At 41.3% G+C, this 16,042-nt stretch overlaps 2 protein-coding genes across 3 annotated transcripts; one reads left to right on the top strand and one right to left on the bottom strand.

Moving 5' to 3' along the window:
- Positions 1–60: 60 nt before the first annotated feature.
- tinf2 (TERF1 (TRF1)-interacting nuclear factor 2) lies at positions 61–9,328 on the top strand. Of its 2 annotated transcripts, none has more exons than XM_062065990.1 (10): positions 61–414; positions 2,922–3,124; positions 3,197–3,304; positions 7,282–7,377; positions 7,445–7,555; positions 7,628–7,751; positions 7,908–8,514; positions 8,714–8,769; positions 8,840–8,923; positions 8,987–9,328. In XM_062065990.1, the coding sequence occupies exons 1-10, from the start codon at positions 387–389 to the stop codon at positions 9,136–9,138; spliced, it is 1,569 nt and encodes a 522-aa protein (XP_061921974.1). In that variant the 5' UTR covers positions 61–386; the 3' UTR covers positions 9,139–9,328. The 2 variants fall into 2 exon arrangements, with proteins under 2 accessions (XP_061921974.1, XP_061921975.1); XM_062065991.1 differs by having other exon boundaries at positions 62–414; positions 8,840–8,919.
- A 1,432-nt stretch (positions 9,329–10,760) lies between these two features.
- dhrs4 (dehydrogenase/reductase (SDR family) member 4) lies at positions 10,761–15,874 on the bottom strand. The gene is made up of 9 exons (XM_062067014.1): positions 15,721–15,874; positions 14,263–14,378; positions 14,010–14,187; positions 13,850–13,951; positions 13,702–13,772; positions 13,578–13,629; positions 11,913–12,047; positions 11,786–11,841; positions 10,761–11,724 (listed from the first exon to the last, which is right to left on the bottom strand). Exons 1-9 carry the CDS (start codon positions 15,865–15,867, stop codon positions 11,610–11,612), a joined length of 972 nt encoding a protein of 323 aa, XP_061922998.1. The 5' UTR covers positions 15,868–15,874; the 3' UTR covers positions 10,761–11,609.
- Positions 15,875–16,042: the final 168 nt, after the last annotated feature.

Below are 16,042 nucleotides of genomic sequence, written 5' to 3'. Positions count from 1 at the left end.
CGTCAATATGCGTCATATCCGGGAACTCTTGGGTGCGCTTGTTTAAAAAGCTGTACTTCCCGGGTGAGCGGGGCTTTTGGGATATGACTCCAAACTTGTTAAGCGCCTTCCAACTGGCAGCTGCCGTGCTAAATTTTGAGCATCCACCTTTAATGCTGGTAAAGGCGGCAGAACGAGAAGCGGAACTTATCTATGTAGCTCGATGGCGGAGGCGGCAGTGTTGTGACGTTATTGCGGAAAAAAAGTAACAACCTTAGGCGGCGTCTGTGTTCACAAACTCATCTCACTTGCAGAAGTTGCCCCATGCAACCATCAACCTCGCGGTTTTCTTCTCGTCAATAAGTAACTTGGGTAGCTGCTAAGCTAACGGTGTTTGTATTTTTCGAATGGCGTCAACCAAACCTAAGCATACTGGTGAGTATTTTGGTTTTGTTTTCTTTGTATTGCGCCAATTTGCTCATACCACAGGATTAAAAAGTAACCCTCTTAAAAACGACCGTAGAAAAATATTAGACTTTCCCCCCCACTTTTGACGAATCGATCGTTCAAAACAAAGTATATTTACATACTAACAATATTTTTGTAACAAAACGAAAGTTGAAAAAAAAAACAAACGTAAAACATTTTACAGACATAATTATTGTAAACATCAGTAGCAAGGTACATCTGAAAACCGTAAAGTGATAAGACTATTAGATAAAACGTACCGCCCTCTCGTGGACAAATATCAGACCTGACAACGTGTACAGTACAGTCACAATTATTAGGCACCTTTTTAAGAAATCAAATAAAACCCATTTATTTTCAATTAAATGAGTCAATCAATGGTAACCTAAAGTGTTCATAGCTTAAAGTTAAAGTTCCAATGATTGTGTCACACACACTAGGTGTGGTGAAATGTGTCCTCTGCATTTGACCCATCCCCTTGTTCACCCCCTGGGAGGCGAGGGGAGCAGTGAGCAGCAGAAATGAATTGATATCAATTTATTGGTGCTTGGCCCACCTAAAACACCAACATGTTAAAATATTTAGTTTTTAAAAGGCACGTTAGCCTTTTAAAAACAGAAACAAACGTTTGGATAAGAAATATTGTATGAAAATCAATACCATAGGATGTACTACAATCGTACTTAGACAAACTTTATTGATCCACAAAGGAAATTGATCCACACAGTAGCTCAGTTACAAAGGATGGAAAGCATAATCCAGGTATTAAGTAGACTAAAAATGTACCGGAGTAGCAATATAAAATGTAACATGTAATATTTACATATTATATATACTGATATATTATATTATATTTTTATATAATATGTACAATATATAACAAATCCCAATTACTATGTACTGTATTACAGTATATGTAACAACTGCAGCAAAAAAGGGCAGCATAAAACAGAGTAGATCCAGCATAAAATATACATTATAAACAAAGAAGTGTGAAGTGAATTATATTTATATAGCGCTTTTTCTCTAGTGACTCCAAGCGCTTTACATAGTGAAACCCAATATCTAAGTTACATTTAAACCAGTGTGGGTGGCACTGGGTGCAGGTGGGTAAAGTGTCTTGCTCAAAGACACAACGGCAGTGATTAGGATGGCGGAAGCGGGGATCGAACCTGGAACCCGCAAGTTGCTGGCACAGCCACTCTACCAACCGAGCTATACCGACCAGCTTGTGTGTGACCACTAGAGCAACACTTGCATTAAGCCAAACTAACACTTGCTTAGAACTAGAAAAACCTTAGCTTTTCTGATTCAAAATAGTGGAGCAGATGAATGAAACTATCATTCATTTCTGGAAACAGGCACTAACATTGGCCCAAATACTGTTTGGGGAGTGGTTATTGCTGCCTGGTCTGTCTATGGCAGTTTTTTCCCCCAAAATATAGGTTTTTGATAGGACTGCACGATTTTAAGACCTACGGTAATTATTCTGCCAAAAATTATGAGTTGTTTTGCGATTTTTAGATGTTATACTTTTAAATTCTCAGAAATGGCAGTGTATCCCTTCTTAAGATGAGCAGCTTCAATTTGAGGTGCACACTTTTTGGCGTGTCACTTCTTACTCAGTGGCCTAGTGGTTCGAGTGTCCGCCCTGAGGTCGGTAGGTTGTGAGTTTAAACCCCGGCCGAGTCATACCAAAGACTATAAAAATGGGACCCATTACCTCCCTGCTTGGCACTCAGCATCAAGGTTTGGAATTGGGGGTTAAATCACCAAAAATGATTCCCGGGCGCGGCCACCGCTGCTGCTCACTGCTCCCCTCACCTCCCAGGGGGTGATCAAGGGTGATGGGTCAAATGCAGAGAATTATTTCGCCACACCTAGTGTGTGTGTGACAATCATTGGTACTTTAACTTTAATAACTAATGCAAGTCCCTTTCGATGAAGTGGTCAAATGATACAAAGTCTGCATCTTGGGGTCACTTAAATAAGATTCATTGGTAAATTATTACTCACATGTAGTTCAAACCAAATAAAATGCTCAGTTATTTTTAAAATCAAACTGACATGGGGTGTAATGATTTTGCCAAAGCTTTTTTTCACCTAATCTTTCAAAAAATATATCTTGAAAATGTGCCAAAATGAAGACATGTCATTGATTTTTCTATGAATAATTCTAGGGATATTGCACACATTTGCCAGTATTTTGAGGAATATTCAAAAAGTCTTAGGGGTTATTCATTTTGATCCTAATTGTTTGTTAGCATTAGTTCCAGTTGCATAACACTGCCATTCTCTCTGTAAATACCAATATTTGCTCACAACAAAACAAGTAAAACATTTCTTAAGGGTAAAAGGCTTTTTATATTGGTTCCATCAGTGCTTAAATGCAAAGTTTTATACGTTTTATTTTTACCCCCCCAAAAGAATAAAATAAAAAAATTATTTCGCGCTTTGTAATATCTCCCTGGCAGATGTCAGTCTCCCCTTTGCTGCCCTGAAGCTCCTGGCTCCGCCTGTGCGTCTGGTGTCCGCAGCCCTCTGGAAGGTGATGAAGCAGAGAGATGTAAAGCGCTACGGAGTCGTGGAAGAATTTGTGACGTCGGCGTGCGAGACTGTGCCAGGTCTGCTCACCTTGAGACATCAGGGCAAGCTCGCGCTAGGGTTTAGAGGTCGAGTGAGTATTGTACAACAATACTGTCACGTTGGTCAGACCTACCGAGTTCATCCTCGTTTCCTCTCATTCCAGCTAATCTTGGAGCTTTGCTCGACACAACCTGATGCAAATATCATCAGGACCCACCTGAAGAGGATCCGAATTCCTTCTAGCGCTTCAACATCGTCAGCTCCTACTTTGGTAAATACCTAATGGAGTAGCCGTGAAGACATCTCATACATTTCTGCAAATATCTTTTGATATTATATCATAGGGACAACATCGAATAAGTCACACTTTGATCCAATGTAAAGTAGTCAATGTAAATCTTGTATAACAGTGTACAACATTTATTCTCCCTCAAAATAACTCGCAGCCGTTATTGTCTAAACCGCTGACGATTCAAGTAAATACAGTGGTACCTCAACTTACGAGCTCACTTGGTTCTATGACAGAGCTCGTAACTCATATCCCAATTTAGCGCCGCCCGCAGAAGTTCATTGATATCAATTTTGACTTGTTACTATGCGTCCCTTGGTGGAAAAAGTTTGAACACCACTGAACTGAAATATCAAATATGTCGATATTTTGATTTGAGAATTGATGTTAAAGCATAAAGATCTGGTATAAATATTCATAGGGGCGGCGTGGCGAAGTTGGTAGAGTGGCCGTGCCCGCAATCGCAGGGTTGCTGGTTACTGGGGTTCAATCCCCACCTTCTACCATCCTAGTCACGTCCGTTGTGTCCTTGGGCAAGACACTTCACCCTTGCTCCTGATGGGTGCTGGTTAGCGCCTTGCATGGCAGCTCCCGCCATCAGTGTGTGAATGGGTGAATATGGAAATTCTGTCAAAGCGCTTTGAGTACCTTGAAGGTAGAAAAGCGCTATACAAGTATATAACCCATTAACCCATTAATTTAATCGGTGCTTGGCCCACCTAAAACACCAACATGTTAAAATATTCAGTTTTTAAAAGGCACGTTAGCCTTTTAAAAACAGAAACAAACGTTTGGATAAGAAATATTGTATGAAAATCAATACAATAGAATGTACTACAATTTGACTTAGACACACTTTATTGATCCACACAGTAGCTCAGTTACAAAGGATGGAAAGCATAATCCAGGTATTAAGTAGACTAAAAATGTACCGGAGTAGCAATATAAAATGTAACATATGTACTATTTACATATTATATATACAGTATATAATATATACTGATATATTATATTTTTATATAATATATACAATATATAACAAATCCCAATTACTATGTACGATATTACAGTATATGTAACAGTTGCAGCAAAAAAAAAGGGCAGCATAAAACAGAGTAGATCCATCAGAAAATATACATTATAAACAAAGAAGTGTGAAGTGAGTGAATTATATTTATATAGCGCTTTTTCTCTAGTGACTCAAAGCGCTTTACATAGTGAAACCCAATATCTAAGTTACATTTAAACCAGTGTGGGTGGCACTGGGAGCAGGTGGGTAAAGTGTCTTGCCCAAGGACCCAACGGCAGTGACTAGGATGACGGAAGCGGGGATCAAACCTGGAACCCGCAAGTTGCTGGCACAGCCACTCTACCAACCGAGCTATACCGCCCCACTAAAGAGAGGTAGCTAACATAGAAGCGGTCAGGTAATAGACAGATATCTATTGCTGTATGGCGAGTGATTATACAGCTGGATGGAGTGCGGAATGAGGGAGTTCTTGAATCGAACACTGTGGGAACGAAGCTGAAGGATGCACCCTGTCAGTCATGTCGTAGTTTTTAGCCCTTCCATATCATGTCTACTGACAGATATAAGTTAGAACAGTGGTTCTTAACCTTGTTGGAGGTACCGAACCCCACCAGTTTCATATGCGCATTCACCGAACCCTTCTTTAGTGAAAAATATATATTTTTTTTTTTTTTTCTCAAATTCAAGAAAAAGTCGTATGTTTTTTTACTGGTGCACAAAATGAACCGTCCATGAACATCACCTTGTTCACAGAACATAATCAACACAGTGCATGAACTCACAACAAATTACACACCTTACACACATTACCATGAATTGATTAACGTGAACCCCGACTTAAACAAGCTGAAAAACTTATTCGGGTGTTACCATTTAGTGGTCAATTATACGGAATTTGTACTGTACTGTGTATTCTCTTCCTTTGCAATCTGCTAGTAAAAGTTTCAATCAATCAATCAAAAAACCTGCAAATCAGATGGAAAATTACAGGGGGCATTGTTTGGGGGTATCCATAATACGCTGATAGGGAGAAGTTTTTATTTACCGTACAAGATAAGTCGGATGTCTCCTTACCTCCGTGGCGGAGGCTCCGCCGAACCCCTGAGGCCGACTCACCGAACCCCTGAGGCCGACTCACCGAACCCCTAGGGTTCGATCGAACCCAAGTTAAGAACCACTGAGTTAGAAGTACCGTACGCGTTACTTTTTATTAGAAATGGCAACAGTGGGGGATTTTAGCATGCATGTGCATGTCAAGGCAGTCTGCCCCACAACAAGAGGATGGAGGAAAAAGAAGAAACTTATTGACAACAACTGAATTAAAAATGGCGGCGTCGCACAAAGCTCTTTGGGTAAAAAATACCACATATGCAGATATGTGCTGACATAACTAAGGCAAAATACGTCACTGAAGTCTCAAATTCCAAACAGCTCGTTTGGAAGAAGGCAAGATTGTTTAAGGATTTTCTCTGCCATGCCTGCAAAGTTTGATATCAAATTGTCTGGATTTATGGCAGACCTGGGCAAATTAAGGCCCAGGGGCCACACGCGGCCCGTTAAGCTTTTCAATCTGGCCCACTGGACATTCCCCCAAAAAATGTTTAAATCTTTAAGATCGTAACTTTAGCTGCCATTATGATGTGCTGTGATGTTTTCAAATTACTGTAATTTTTTAACTATACAAAGTATTTCAACGGTTGGAATCTGTGCTTTTGCGTGGACAGAGTGGCGTGGTTGGGAGAGTGCCAGCAACCTGAGGGTTCCTGGTTCGATCCCCAGCTTCTACCAACCTAGTCACATCTGTTGTGTCCTTCAGCAAGTCACCCTTGCTCCTGATGGGCCGTGGTTAGTGCCTTGCATGGCAGCTCCCGCCATCAGTGTGTGTGAATGGGTGAAGGTGGAAATAGTGTCAAAGCGTTTTGAGTACCTTGAAGGTAGAAAAGCGCTATACAAGTATAACCCATTTACCATTTTGCATGATATAATAGTTACTATGGTAATCTAAGTCACAGCAACTCAGACGAGGCACCAAGCAGTGTGGGTGGGGAGCGTTTCCACAGAGTGTTTCCAGAGCGGCCAGCCTGAAATGCGGGTGTCAGGGACAGACGCGGAAGGAGATTTTTACAACAAAGTTCTAAAGCTTAGTGATATATCAGATACTAGGTGGTTTTTTTGGGGTTTTTTTACCCTTTGCGTTTATATTTTGCTGTGTCTGTTGCATTTTTGTTGCGTTCGCTTGATTGTAAAATATGTCGATCGAGAGGGGGTTTGATGTTCATATGTTGTCAATATTCAGTGTTTTATCGTTCATAGTTGATATTGTAAATCACACATTCTTTATTTTCATGTACATTCTGGGTGTCTCATTCAGTAAAAAAAATAAAAAATTCCATTCCGTTTTAAGGCGGTCTGTCATAACGTTTTGAGCATTCAATCAGACATTATTGTGAGGTTTTGTATTAGTGTTCCTGAAAATAGATATACCGGCCCCCAGACACATTTTTTTTCTCTAAATTTAGCCCCCCCGAGTCAAAATAATTGCCCAGGCCTGACACAAAAACAGGTAACAACAGGTAGGAACAGTTCATTTTGCATAATAAGATTGCTTTATAGCATAACAAAAAGCTGAGTGACAACTCATATATCAAAATACTCATAGGTTTAGGTACAACTGTACATCCTTAAGTGAAAATGTCCAAATTGGTCCCAAAGTCTCATTATTTTCTGTGGCCACAGTACTATAATACAAGCTGTACACTGACTACTTTACATCAAATGGTCATTTCTTCAGTGTTGTCCCATGTAAAGATATCACAAAATATTTTCCAAAATGTGCAAGGTTAGTTACTGTATGAGCTGGATTTGAGGCAACCAAGTAGCCATTGCTTGCTCCAATTATTTGGTTGAACTCTGACGTCTGTCTCCTTAGAGGACCGATGTAAAGATTACAAGGACGGTTGAAAGCTTCCACAAGTTGGTTGACACACTGCTGACCGATCCTGTTGCCAAAGAACAGTTCTTTACGGTGAGTCGCCTAATTGCAAATAAGCAACACTTTTTGATCCATTAACATTACATTTTTCCTCTGACAGGAGGAGTTCCCTGAGGATTATGGTCCCTTATTTGACCAGGAATTGGAGAAGCTACTGTGGGAATTTCTTATTCGACTGGATCAACTGCTCTCTGTCCCCAACCTTGCCCAGGTAAAGAGACAGCTTTTTTTCCCCCCTTGGCGTACAACTACAGTGGATGAACTTATCTTTTCTGGCCTGTAGACTGTGTCCTGGCTCAGTGAAGCCCCCGCTGTTTTGGAAGAGTGTGCCCAAGCAGCTACTCAGCCGCAACTCTTAAAGATTTTGCTTCAGCATCAAACCTGTCTCGGTCACTTGGAGGCTGCAGGTAAACAAATAACTTTACCATAAATGCTGTAATTCTAGTTGGGTTATTGTAGACCACAAAAGGAAGTTACAGGTATTTGAATATAGGCGTTAATTTGAGCATTGGTGGTATTACAAAAAGAAGCAACTTTGTGTTGTGTGTTTTGTTTTCCAACAGCATCCCTCCCTCCAAACATGGGAGACTCCATACTGACTTCCCTCTCGTTGCCTCTCTCTGGAAAAGTGCCTTCCCATCCACAAGCAAGACCAATAAATTCTTCTGGGGATGGGCCGGAAGACACACCGACTAGACGAGCCAAAGCCATTTCCTCTTCCCCTGTCATTGGGCTGATATCTAACAAAGAAGTGCCAGATTTGAACTTTTATGGTCACCAGGACTGCAGAGATGACACAAATGAGGGGCCAAGCTTTACTTCCATTAAACCAATTGTGCCCAAGTCCAAACGGGACAGCGTGGGAGAGGGCGATGGAAGAGCATCGAGACGGAGCGGTGGTGTGAAACGCAAGCAGGCTGACAGAGAAGAGAGTGTGTCCGATGATGTGGAAACATCCAGCTCATCCCAAGCTCTTTCCTCCTGTCTCAACCGCCAGCTCAGAGTTCTCGTCCATAAACTGCCGATCTCCAAATTAGTGGGTCGAGAAGAGACGTCCATCTACTGGCACAAGCACGCGTCACCAGCGCAAACTTCCTCGCTGAAAGTCTTAAGAGGCCACCACCCTCAAACTTCTCTCCCTGCTGATGTTATCAACTTGGACAATAAAGAGTAAGAAATGTTGACACATGTTGTATAGCGTTGATAAATATATTGATTTGTATGTTCCCCATTTTCAATGTTAAATGCAATAAATGCTAGTTTTATTCAGCTTTGTGTGTCCTTGTATTAGTTTTGACGGAGCGATTTAGCCACATTCCATTATAAATCATCCGGTATTAATTATTTTATTTTGTTATTGTCCTAACAGAAATCATCCCACTGTAGAATTTGTAGGCGCCTCCTTATCTCACCAGCAAAACACAGGTGAGATAATTACAAGCATTGCAATATGGTGTTATTCTATAAGCGTATTCAGCGGATTTCTCTTGTGCAGAGACGTTGGGCACTACTGACTATGCTGACGACTACGTTGCCGATTCTGAAGACGAAGCCACCAAGAACTTTAAAGTGAGGGTAGGTAAGATGGACGACGTCCAAAATACGCATTTCTGCTCTTGTTTTAATATTTTATCTCCCCCAGTTGTTCACGAAACGCTACTGCAAAACCAAGCATGGCACATATGTTCCCACTCTGAGGGAATTCTGGAAACCGGTCATGGCACAGCGGAACCTCTCCATGCATTTTCACAGCAAACGGAGACGGTAAAAAATGACCTTTTTTTTAATTATTAAAGCACTACAATTTTTATCTACACTTACCACATATATGTTTTTACTTTTTACATAAATGAAGTTGAACGAGTTAGTGCCTGTATTCCCATTCTGAAAATGGCAGTTTGAACTCGATAGAACGTTCCATACTCGCCGTAGTTGCTTTTGCCACACATTGACGTACATTAAAACAAATGTATTGCTTCTTGCATTTCAGTGTGCATTTCTTTCCTGTGTATGTCACATTAACTGAAAATCGTAACGCTTCTGAAATAGTGCTCCACATCAGATCTTTTGCCGACTGACCCTTGCACAGCAGATCAGACACACAATTTGCATTTGTGAATGCACTCATCATGAAAATAATTTTATGCCTCTTACTGATATGTGTACACAGTGCACAACTCAATAGGTCTTAAGGGGTTTAGTGAATCCTTGAGTATATTAAGCCTGCTTTGTTTATCCAGATAAAGTATCGAGATCTTTAATTTGGTATTCACTACCATAAAGTGATTGTTAAGGAGGTTACAGTAACTTTTGTTACAAGATAATATTCTGCTGTTGTTTCACAATTGATTGAATACAAAAGCTGCAAAACTATTTCTTATTTATACCAGCTCACTGACATTTTCAACACTTGTAATTTTCAGCATATGAAAAGTGACTTGAAATTAATGTAATTGGTTCATTAATATAGCACACTCATATGCATGTTTTAGTACACACACACACACACACACACACACAGTCAAAGTGGCCAACAGAAGAAGACATATAATTGAGTCAAAAATGTTTATTTTGCATGGTCAGTCAATAATCCTACATAACTTTTTCCTAGTTGACTGTTCAATCCTTTGGTTTGAATTTTGAGCTTTACTTTAGTTGTTCACTCGTGATTGCTTGAAATCTGCATATGATTTTGATAACAAACTAAATGGAAAGTTTAACCAACATGATAAACCAGTATACATATAACCAACGCTAAAGCTCCATTTTGGGGGCAACCTCCAGAACTCTCATATAGACACATACACATAGTGACAGGTTTTCACCGCCGTGCAGTGCAGGTATTGCAACATACCTACATAACATACACTTCACATACATGTTGCCTTTTACATCCATGACATTCAAGTCACATATTTGCTAGTGAGTTGTAACGCTTGCCTGTTTTGGTGCATCAGTCTGACTTAGCGATGCAACATTTCCGAACAAATCTTTTGAACAGCTATTTAATCGTCGGACTGTCTGCCCCGCAGGATGAATTTTGAGGACCAGTAATAGACAATTTAGAGTGAAGAGCAAATTTTATTTTCACTCGCGTACAAAACATTCTAACTTGGATTGTTTCCCTGGCTTCGAGACTCTCCCGAAGGACAGTGCGGCAAAGACACAACAAAATCCCTTCTTGTCTCTCATTGAAACACACCTGTTGTTGTTGACTTTGGACTGACTAGCGTCTGCACGACACCAAGGCCGCGGAACAGAGACACGCGGCAGGCTTACACACACACATGCATCCACAAAAAATATACGCCACACACGCATACCCCACCCCCCCATCCAACGCCCTTGACGCGAATCCCGTAGGAGTGATGGACGGCTGGGCAGCGCCTGAAGAGCTGCAGCCTGCCACCATAGCCCCCACTCCCTCCCCTCTGTTGCAAGTCTCGAGATATATGTTGTAATATGTGTATGTGCTTTGCTATGGAGGTTTTTTCCCCCTCCAGACTGGGCCCCCTTAGGAGCCCAGTTTAGATTGTACTTTTTTACACATCCTTCCCCAGCGTTTACCTTTCTCCCATCTTTTACGGGGCGCCTTGTGGCGACTCATCAGCGTTCCTGTTCTGTAACCCTGTACACTGTTTGTTTGTCTAATCTTGAACTGGTTTGTGCTGAAAACAAAGTTTTGTTGTATTTGTGCAATGACAAAGACCTACCTACTTTTATGTGAAGTCGTGAACGTTAAGAACCGTTTCCTAGTTGCTATTTTATATGCTTTTATCTGCGAATCGGTTCTCATCGTTCACGTAAAAGACCCTTATAAAAGACTTCACTCACTTGTTAGTGCATAAAGACGCACCACTTTTCATGATATATAGATTTTAGAACCCTTTGGCGTGCTACTGGTGGCTCGCGAGCGACGGGTTTGATGCCCCTGACCTAAAGTTACAGTGGCTGGTTTGTATAGCTGTGAGAAATTTCAAGCCAATAAGCCTTTTATGGGTTTAATAATAGTGCCACCATGTGGTGAATTTGTCATATAAATAATAGCAGGGACTTTCACCCTTTATTGCACAGCATTTCACGAGTCTTGGAGTTGCTCACGCAGTCAAGTGAAAAAATTAGGACTAGCCATTGAATGTGAATTTAATGTTTTTATAGGACATTTTTTCGACAGAATGTACCCGAAACCTTAACCTGATTATAATAGCCGGACATAAACCATACAAACGACTAAGCAGGGATAATAATCAGTATCTGCCAAGGGATCACAGCCGACAGCCGATCCCTCCCGTCACTGTAATGGTCTCTCCTGTCATGTAGGAGGCGTCCTCTGAGCACAAGAAGGCGACCACTCCTCCTATTTCCTCAGGTTGACCAACTCTGCCAAGGAGAGACCAAAATTAATACTCATATTTTACATGAGCGTGCTGTGAGCGTGTACCTTTTAATACACAGCTGTCTTTTAAAGTCATCCATTATGTCTTCGTTTTCCCATAACTGAAATCAGTGCAGGAAAATGTTATGGTTAAAGGGAACAAAAGGCAAAAAAAGAAGCTTGAACTTCTCACAGGGGAGCTGAAGCTGGTTTTGATGATTCCGGGGGCCACACAGTTGACCCTCACATTACTTTGAGCCAGCTCGGGGGCCAGCGCCCGGGTCAGACCCACCAAGGCAGTCTTACTTACACTGTAAGCACCCAAGCCCTGCAGAAACAGAAGGGGAAAGTCAAAATAGGATCAAATAATGGAAACAATTGCAAGATTTGTCATAACTAGAGGTGTAAATGAGCCATAACCTTCAGTATGAACCGTGTTCTAAGGTCATGGTTCGGTTCATTTTGGATACAGTAAGGGAACAACATTCAAAATTACTGATTTTTGAAAAGAAACCTCAAGCAGGTATTTTATTCATTCGGGATAATATGGGCAGCACGGTGGCAGAGGGGTTAGTGCGTCTGCCTCACAATACGAAGGTCCTGAGTAGTCGTGAGTTCAATCCCGGCCTCGGGATCTTTCTGTGTGGAGTTTGCATGTTCTCCCCGTGACTGCGTGGGTTCCCTCCGGGTACTCCGGCTTCCTCCCACCTCCAAAGACATGCACCTGGGGATAGGTTGATTGGCAACACTAAATTGGCCCTAGTGTGTGAATGTGAGTGTGAATGTTGTCTGTCTGTCTGTCTGTGTTGGCCCTGCGATGAGGTGGCGACTTGTCCAGGGTGTACCCCGCCTTCCGCCCGATTGTAGCTGAGATAGGCTCCAGCACCCCCCGCGACCCCGAAGGGAATAAGCGGTAGAAAATGGATGGATGGCTGGGATAATTATTTAATACAAAGTAAATATGTACTCTTATTCAGTAGTTTTATACAGTTTCTTTTTCAAAACTGCAACAATTACGAATTAATGTACTAAATTGATTGTGTTCATGTCTTCCCAAATAGATGAGTGCAATATTCTTGTGTTCAGACAAAGTTTTTTGTCTGCTGGCAGTTTCGGCTGACATTTCAGCCTTCATCAGACTCATTGTAGCTTCCTGGTGTGATATGTCTAAAACAGGGGTGTCAAACGTACGGCATGAGGGCCGGATCAGGCCCGCGAACAGGTTTTATCTGGCCCGCGGGCTGAGTTTGCTAAGAATAAAAAATAACCAGAAATTTTGGAATGAAAAAAACAGCTGTTCTAAATGTGTCCATTGGATGTCGCAATAGCAATTCTTTGTATCTTTGTAGATGATGCTACGTGTACAAAATACACCACATGATGTTAGTACATCAGTCGAGGAAAATGATCAAACTACATAACATCCTGTAAGTTGATTTTGATATATTTTTTATCTTGATGAACATTATCACATAATTTATTCATAAAATATAAATAACGACAAAGTATATTAACCGCAACAGGTGATTGTAAAAAAAACGACATTATGATTTGTACAATTTCAGAATGTGCTTGTTCTATTCTTAAACAAAGAAAACAATCTGAAGTTGTCTTTATTTTTAAGTTATCGTGCCCACTTGGGAGTAGATTTTTCTCCATGTGGCCCCCCCTCTAAAATTAGTTTGACACCCCTGGTCTAAAACAAGATGACTGGGTTGGGAACCTTTCGAAATAAAGCCATAATTGTTTTCTGCCCTGAAACATCTCTTACACACAAAACTTTGTCTGAACACAGCAAGATAATAAAAATTATTGTACTGTTACACCCCTAGTCCAAACTCTTGTACTATAATCTGACCTGCATTGGTTGGTAAGCAGCCACTGATGACACAAACACGACACTCCCCCCTCTAAAAGAAATATTTGCACATTAAAAAAAAAACTAATGGTCATTTGCGCTATTGTTTGGGTTTGTAACTCACCCCCTCTTTTCGATATGTGGCACCACCATCTTGGTCATGAGGAAGGCTGCTTTTACATTTATGGACATAATCTGCAATGAATGAGTAGAATTCAAGCAAGATGCCTTTTTGTCATCCTGCCAAAAAATATATAAATTATAGTGAGAACCTTGTCCCAAACGTCCTCTGTGGTGTCAAGAAGGTTCCCAAAGAAGGGGTTGACCGCTGCATTGGACACGAGAATGTCAACACCGCCACACTGATCCAAAGTCTGCATTAAACAAAGAATAAGATGCATTCATACGGACAGGAAGTCTGCACACACTCACCATTTGAAGCAGTCTTTCCCTGTCTTCCTTTTTCCCGACGTTACAGGTGGTCCCGGTGACCTGGATGTCCTGGCTCTGCAGCAGGGCCACGGCCTTGTCCACACCGGCCTGCCGCCGGCTGCTCACTACCACATGTGCCCCTCTCTTGCCCAAGGCCTGAGCTGCAGCCAGGCCGATGCTGGCCAGGAGAAACCGTATTTATGATGCTGGGCGAGTGTTTTGTTTTTTTAAACATCCTTAAGGTCCTTCTTACCCAGCTGTAGAGGCTGTCACGATGGCTACTTTTCCAGCAAGGCTGCTCTGAGACATACTTCTATGCCCTGAGAGAGGAGCGGACCAAAGGCACCTGACAGCAGCCCTTAACATCACCTGACGGGTGAAAAATGCGGTTAGCTCGCCAGTTCATGCAATAATAATTGTATGAATGTTTGAGAACATTGTGCACCAAAATTATTATTACAGCGGAACCCTGCCTATATGCATGATTCAGCATTCAACAAACTTGTAGGAAAATTCATCCCAAATTTGAAATCATCAATGCATACAATTTATAGCATGATCACGCAGCGTATATTGCAGTCTTTCGACAGTCAGCTTTGTTACAAGTTGGCCTCAAAACTCACAGTGAGCTTAATACAAATGAATGTATTGTAAGTCAGTAAATGATAAATGGGGTATACTTGTATAGCGCTTTTCTACCTTCAAGGTACTCAAAGCGCTTTGACAGTATTTCCACATTCACCCATTCACACACACACACTGATGGCGGGAGTTGCCATGCAAGGCGCTAACCAGGAGCAAGGGTGAAGTGTCTTGCCCAAGGACACAACGGACGTGACTAGGATGGTAGAAGGTGGGGATTGAACCCCAGTAACCAGCAACCCTCCGATTGCTGGCACGGCCACTCTACCAACTTCGCCACGCCGTCCAGTACTGGAATTACAAAAATCAAGCAGTATGACTTAGGTGGACCTACACATTTGACGACTTGAAATGCAATTAATACATACAGTACATGTATGAAGCACGCTATCGGCCTTGGAGAGTAAAAAAAACATTTTTTTATGGGTGCGTCTATTATTGACTATTCCAACGTCAACATTTTTAGCTCATTCTTTTTTATGGGAGCTTCTATTATTGACTATTGCAACGTCCACATTTTTAGCTCATTCTAAACACGCACTCGCTTTTTTTTGGAACATTGCAGAAGTTAAAGTACCACCGATAGTTACACACTAGATGCGGTGCCCTGGGAGGTGAGGGGAGCAGTGAGCAGCAGCGGTGGCCGTGCTCGGGAATCATTTTGGTGATTTAACCCCTAAAATTCCCCCGACTAAGACCACTATAATGTCACACAATATTAGGTTATTCAGCATATTAAGGCTATATATATTTTCCATGTCCCCTCAGAAAAAAAAATCCAGTTTTCCTCCAAAAATTGCAATTGAAATTAAGTCATTCGGGTTAACTAAATTATAATTCCACAATTTCTGCAACACAAATTTCCTTTTGAACTTAAGAATTGTTGCGACAGTACAGTAACTTTTACATTTCTCACTCGATTAGAACGACCCAGTACACCTCCGCATTTAATCTCCGAAGCATTCACACGCAATTTTTGCCCCCAGAAATCACATTCTCTAGTTCGACATTAACGTGTGCAATATGATTATTTGCGATATAATAGACAACTTTAAGTGTACGCCAAGACCTTTAGACTCTGCGATCCCAGTGCGCCTGTGGTGTGTTTACAAGTTGTTCCGGGTTGAAGTGACCCTGTCAAAATAAAAGCCTTTATAGGCGATTTCGTTTCAAATAAATACGTTTGCTCAAGCGTATCTTTATGATATAAAGGCATTTTCAATTTAGGTGTATTAGTTGTTTCGAAAACTTTTTGTTATAAATTTGGATTTTTTTTTTCAGATAGTTTTACATTGCCTGTAGTTAGTCTTCGAAATTCCAAATTTCTGGCGTTGTCATCGTGTCATCAAACGCAACTAACAACAAAGGAGCCAATCAGAGAAGAGCAGTTA

Source organism: Entelurus aequoreus, linkage group LG12 (assembly GCF_033978785.1).
Source record: "Entelurus aequoreus isolate RoL-2023_Sb linkage group LG12, RoL_Eaeq_v1.1, whole genome shotgun sequence".
Lineage (NCBI taxonomy): Eukaryota > Metazoa > Chordata > Actinopteri > Syngnathiformes > Syngnathidae > Entelurus > Entelurus aequoreus.
This window is presented reverse-complemented; position numbering and strand designations above follow the sequence as displayed.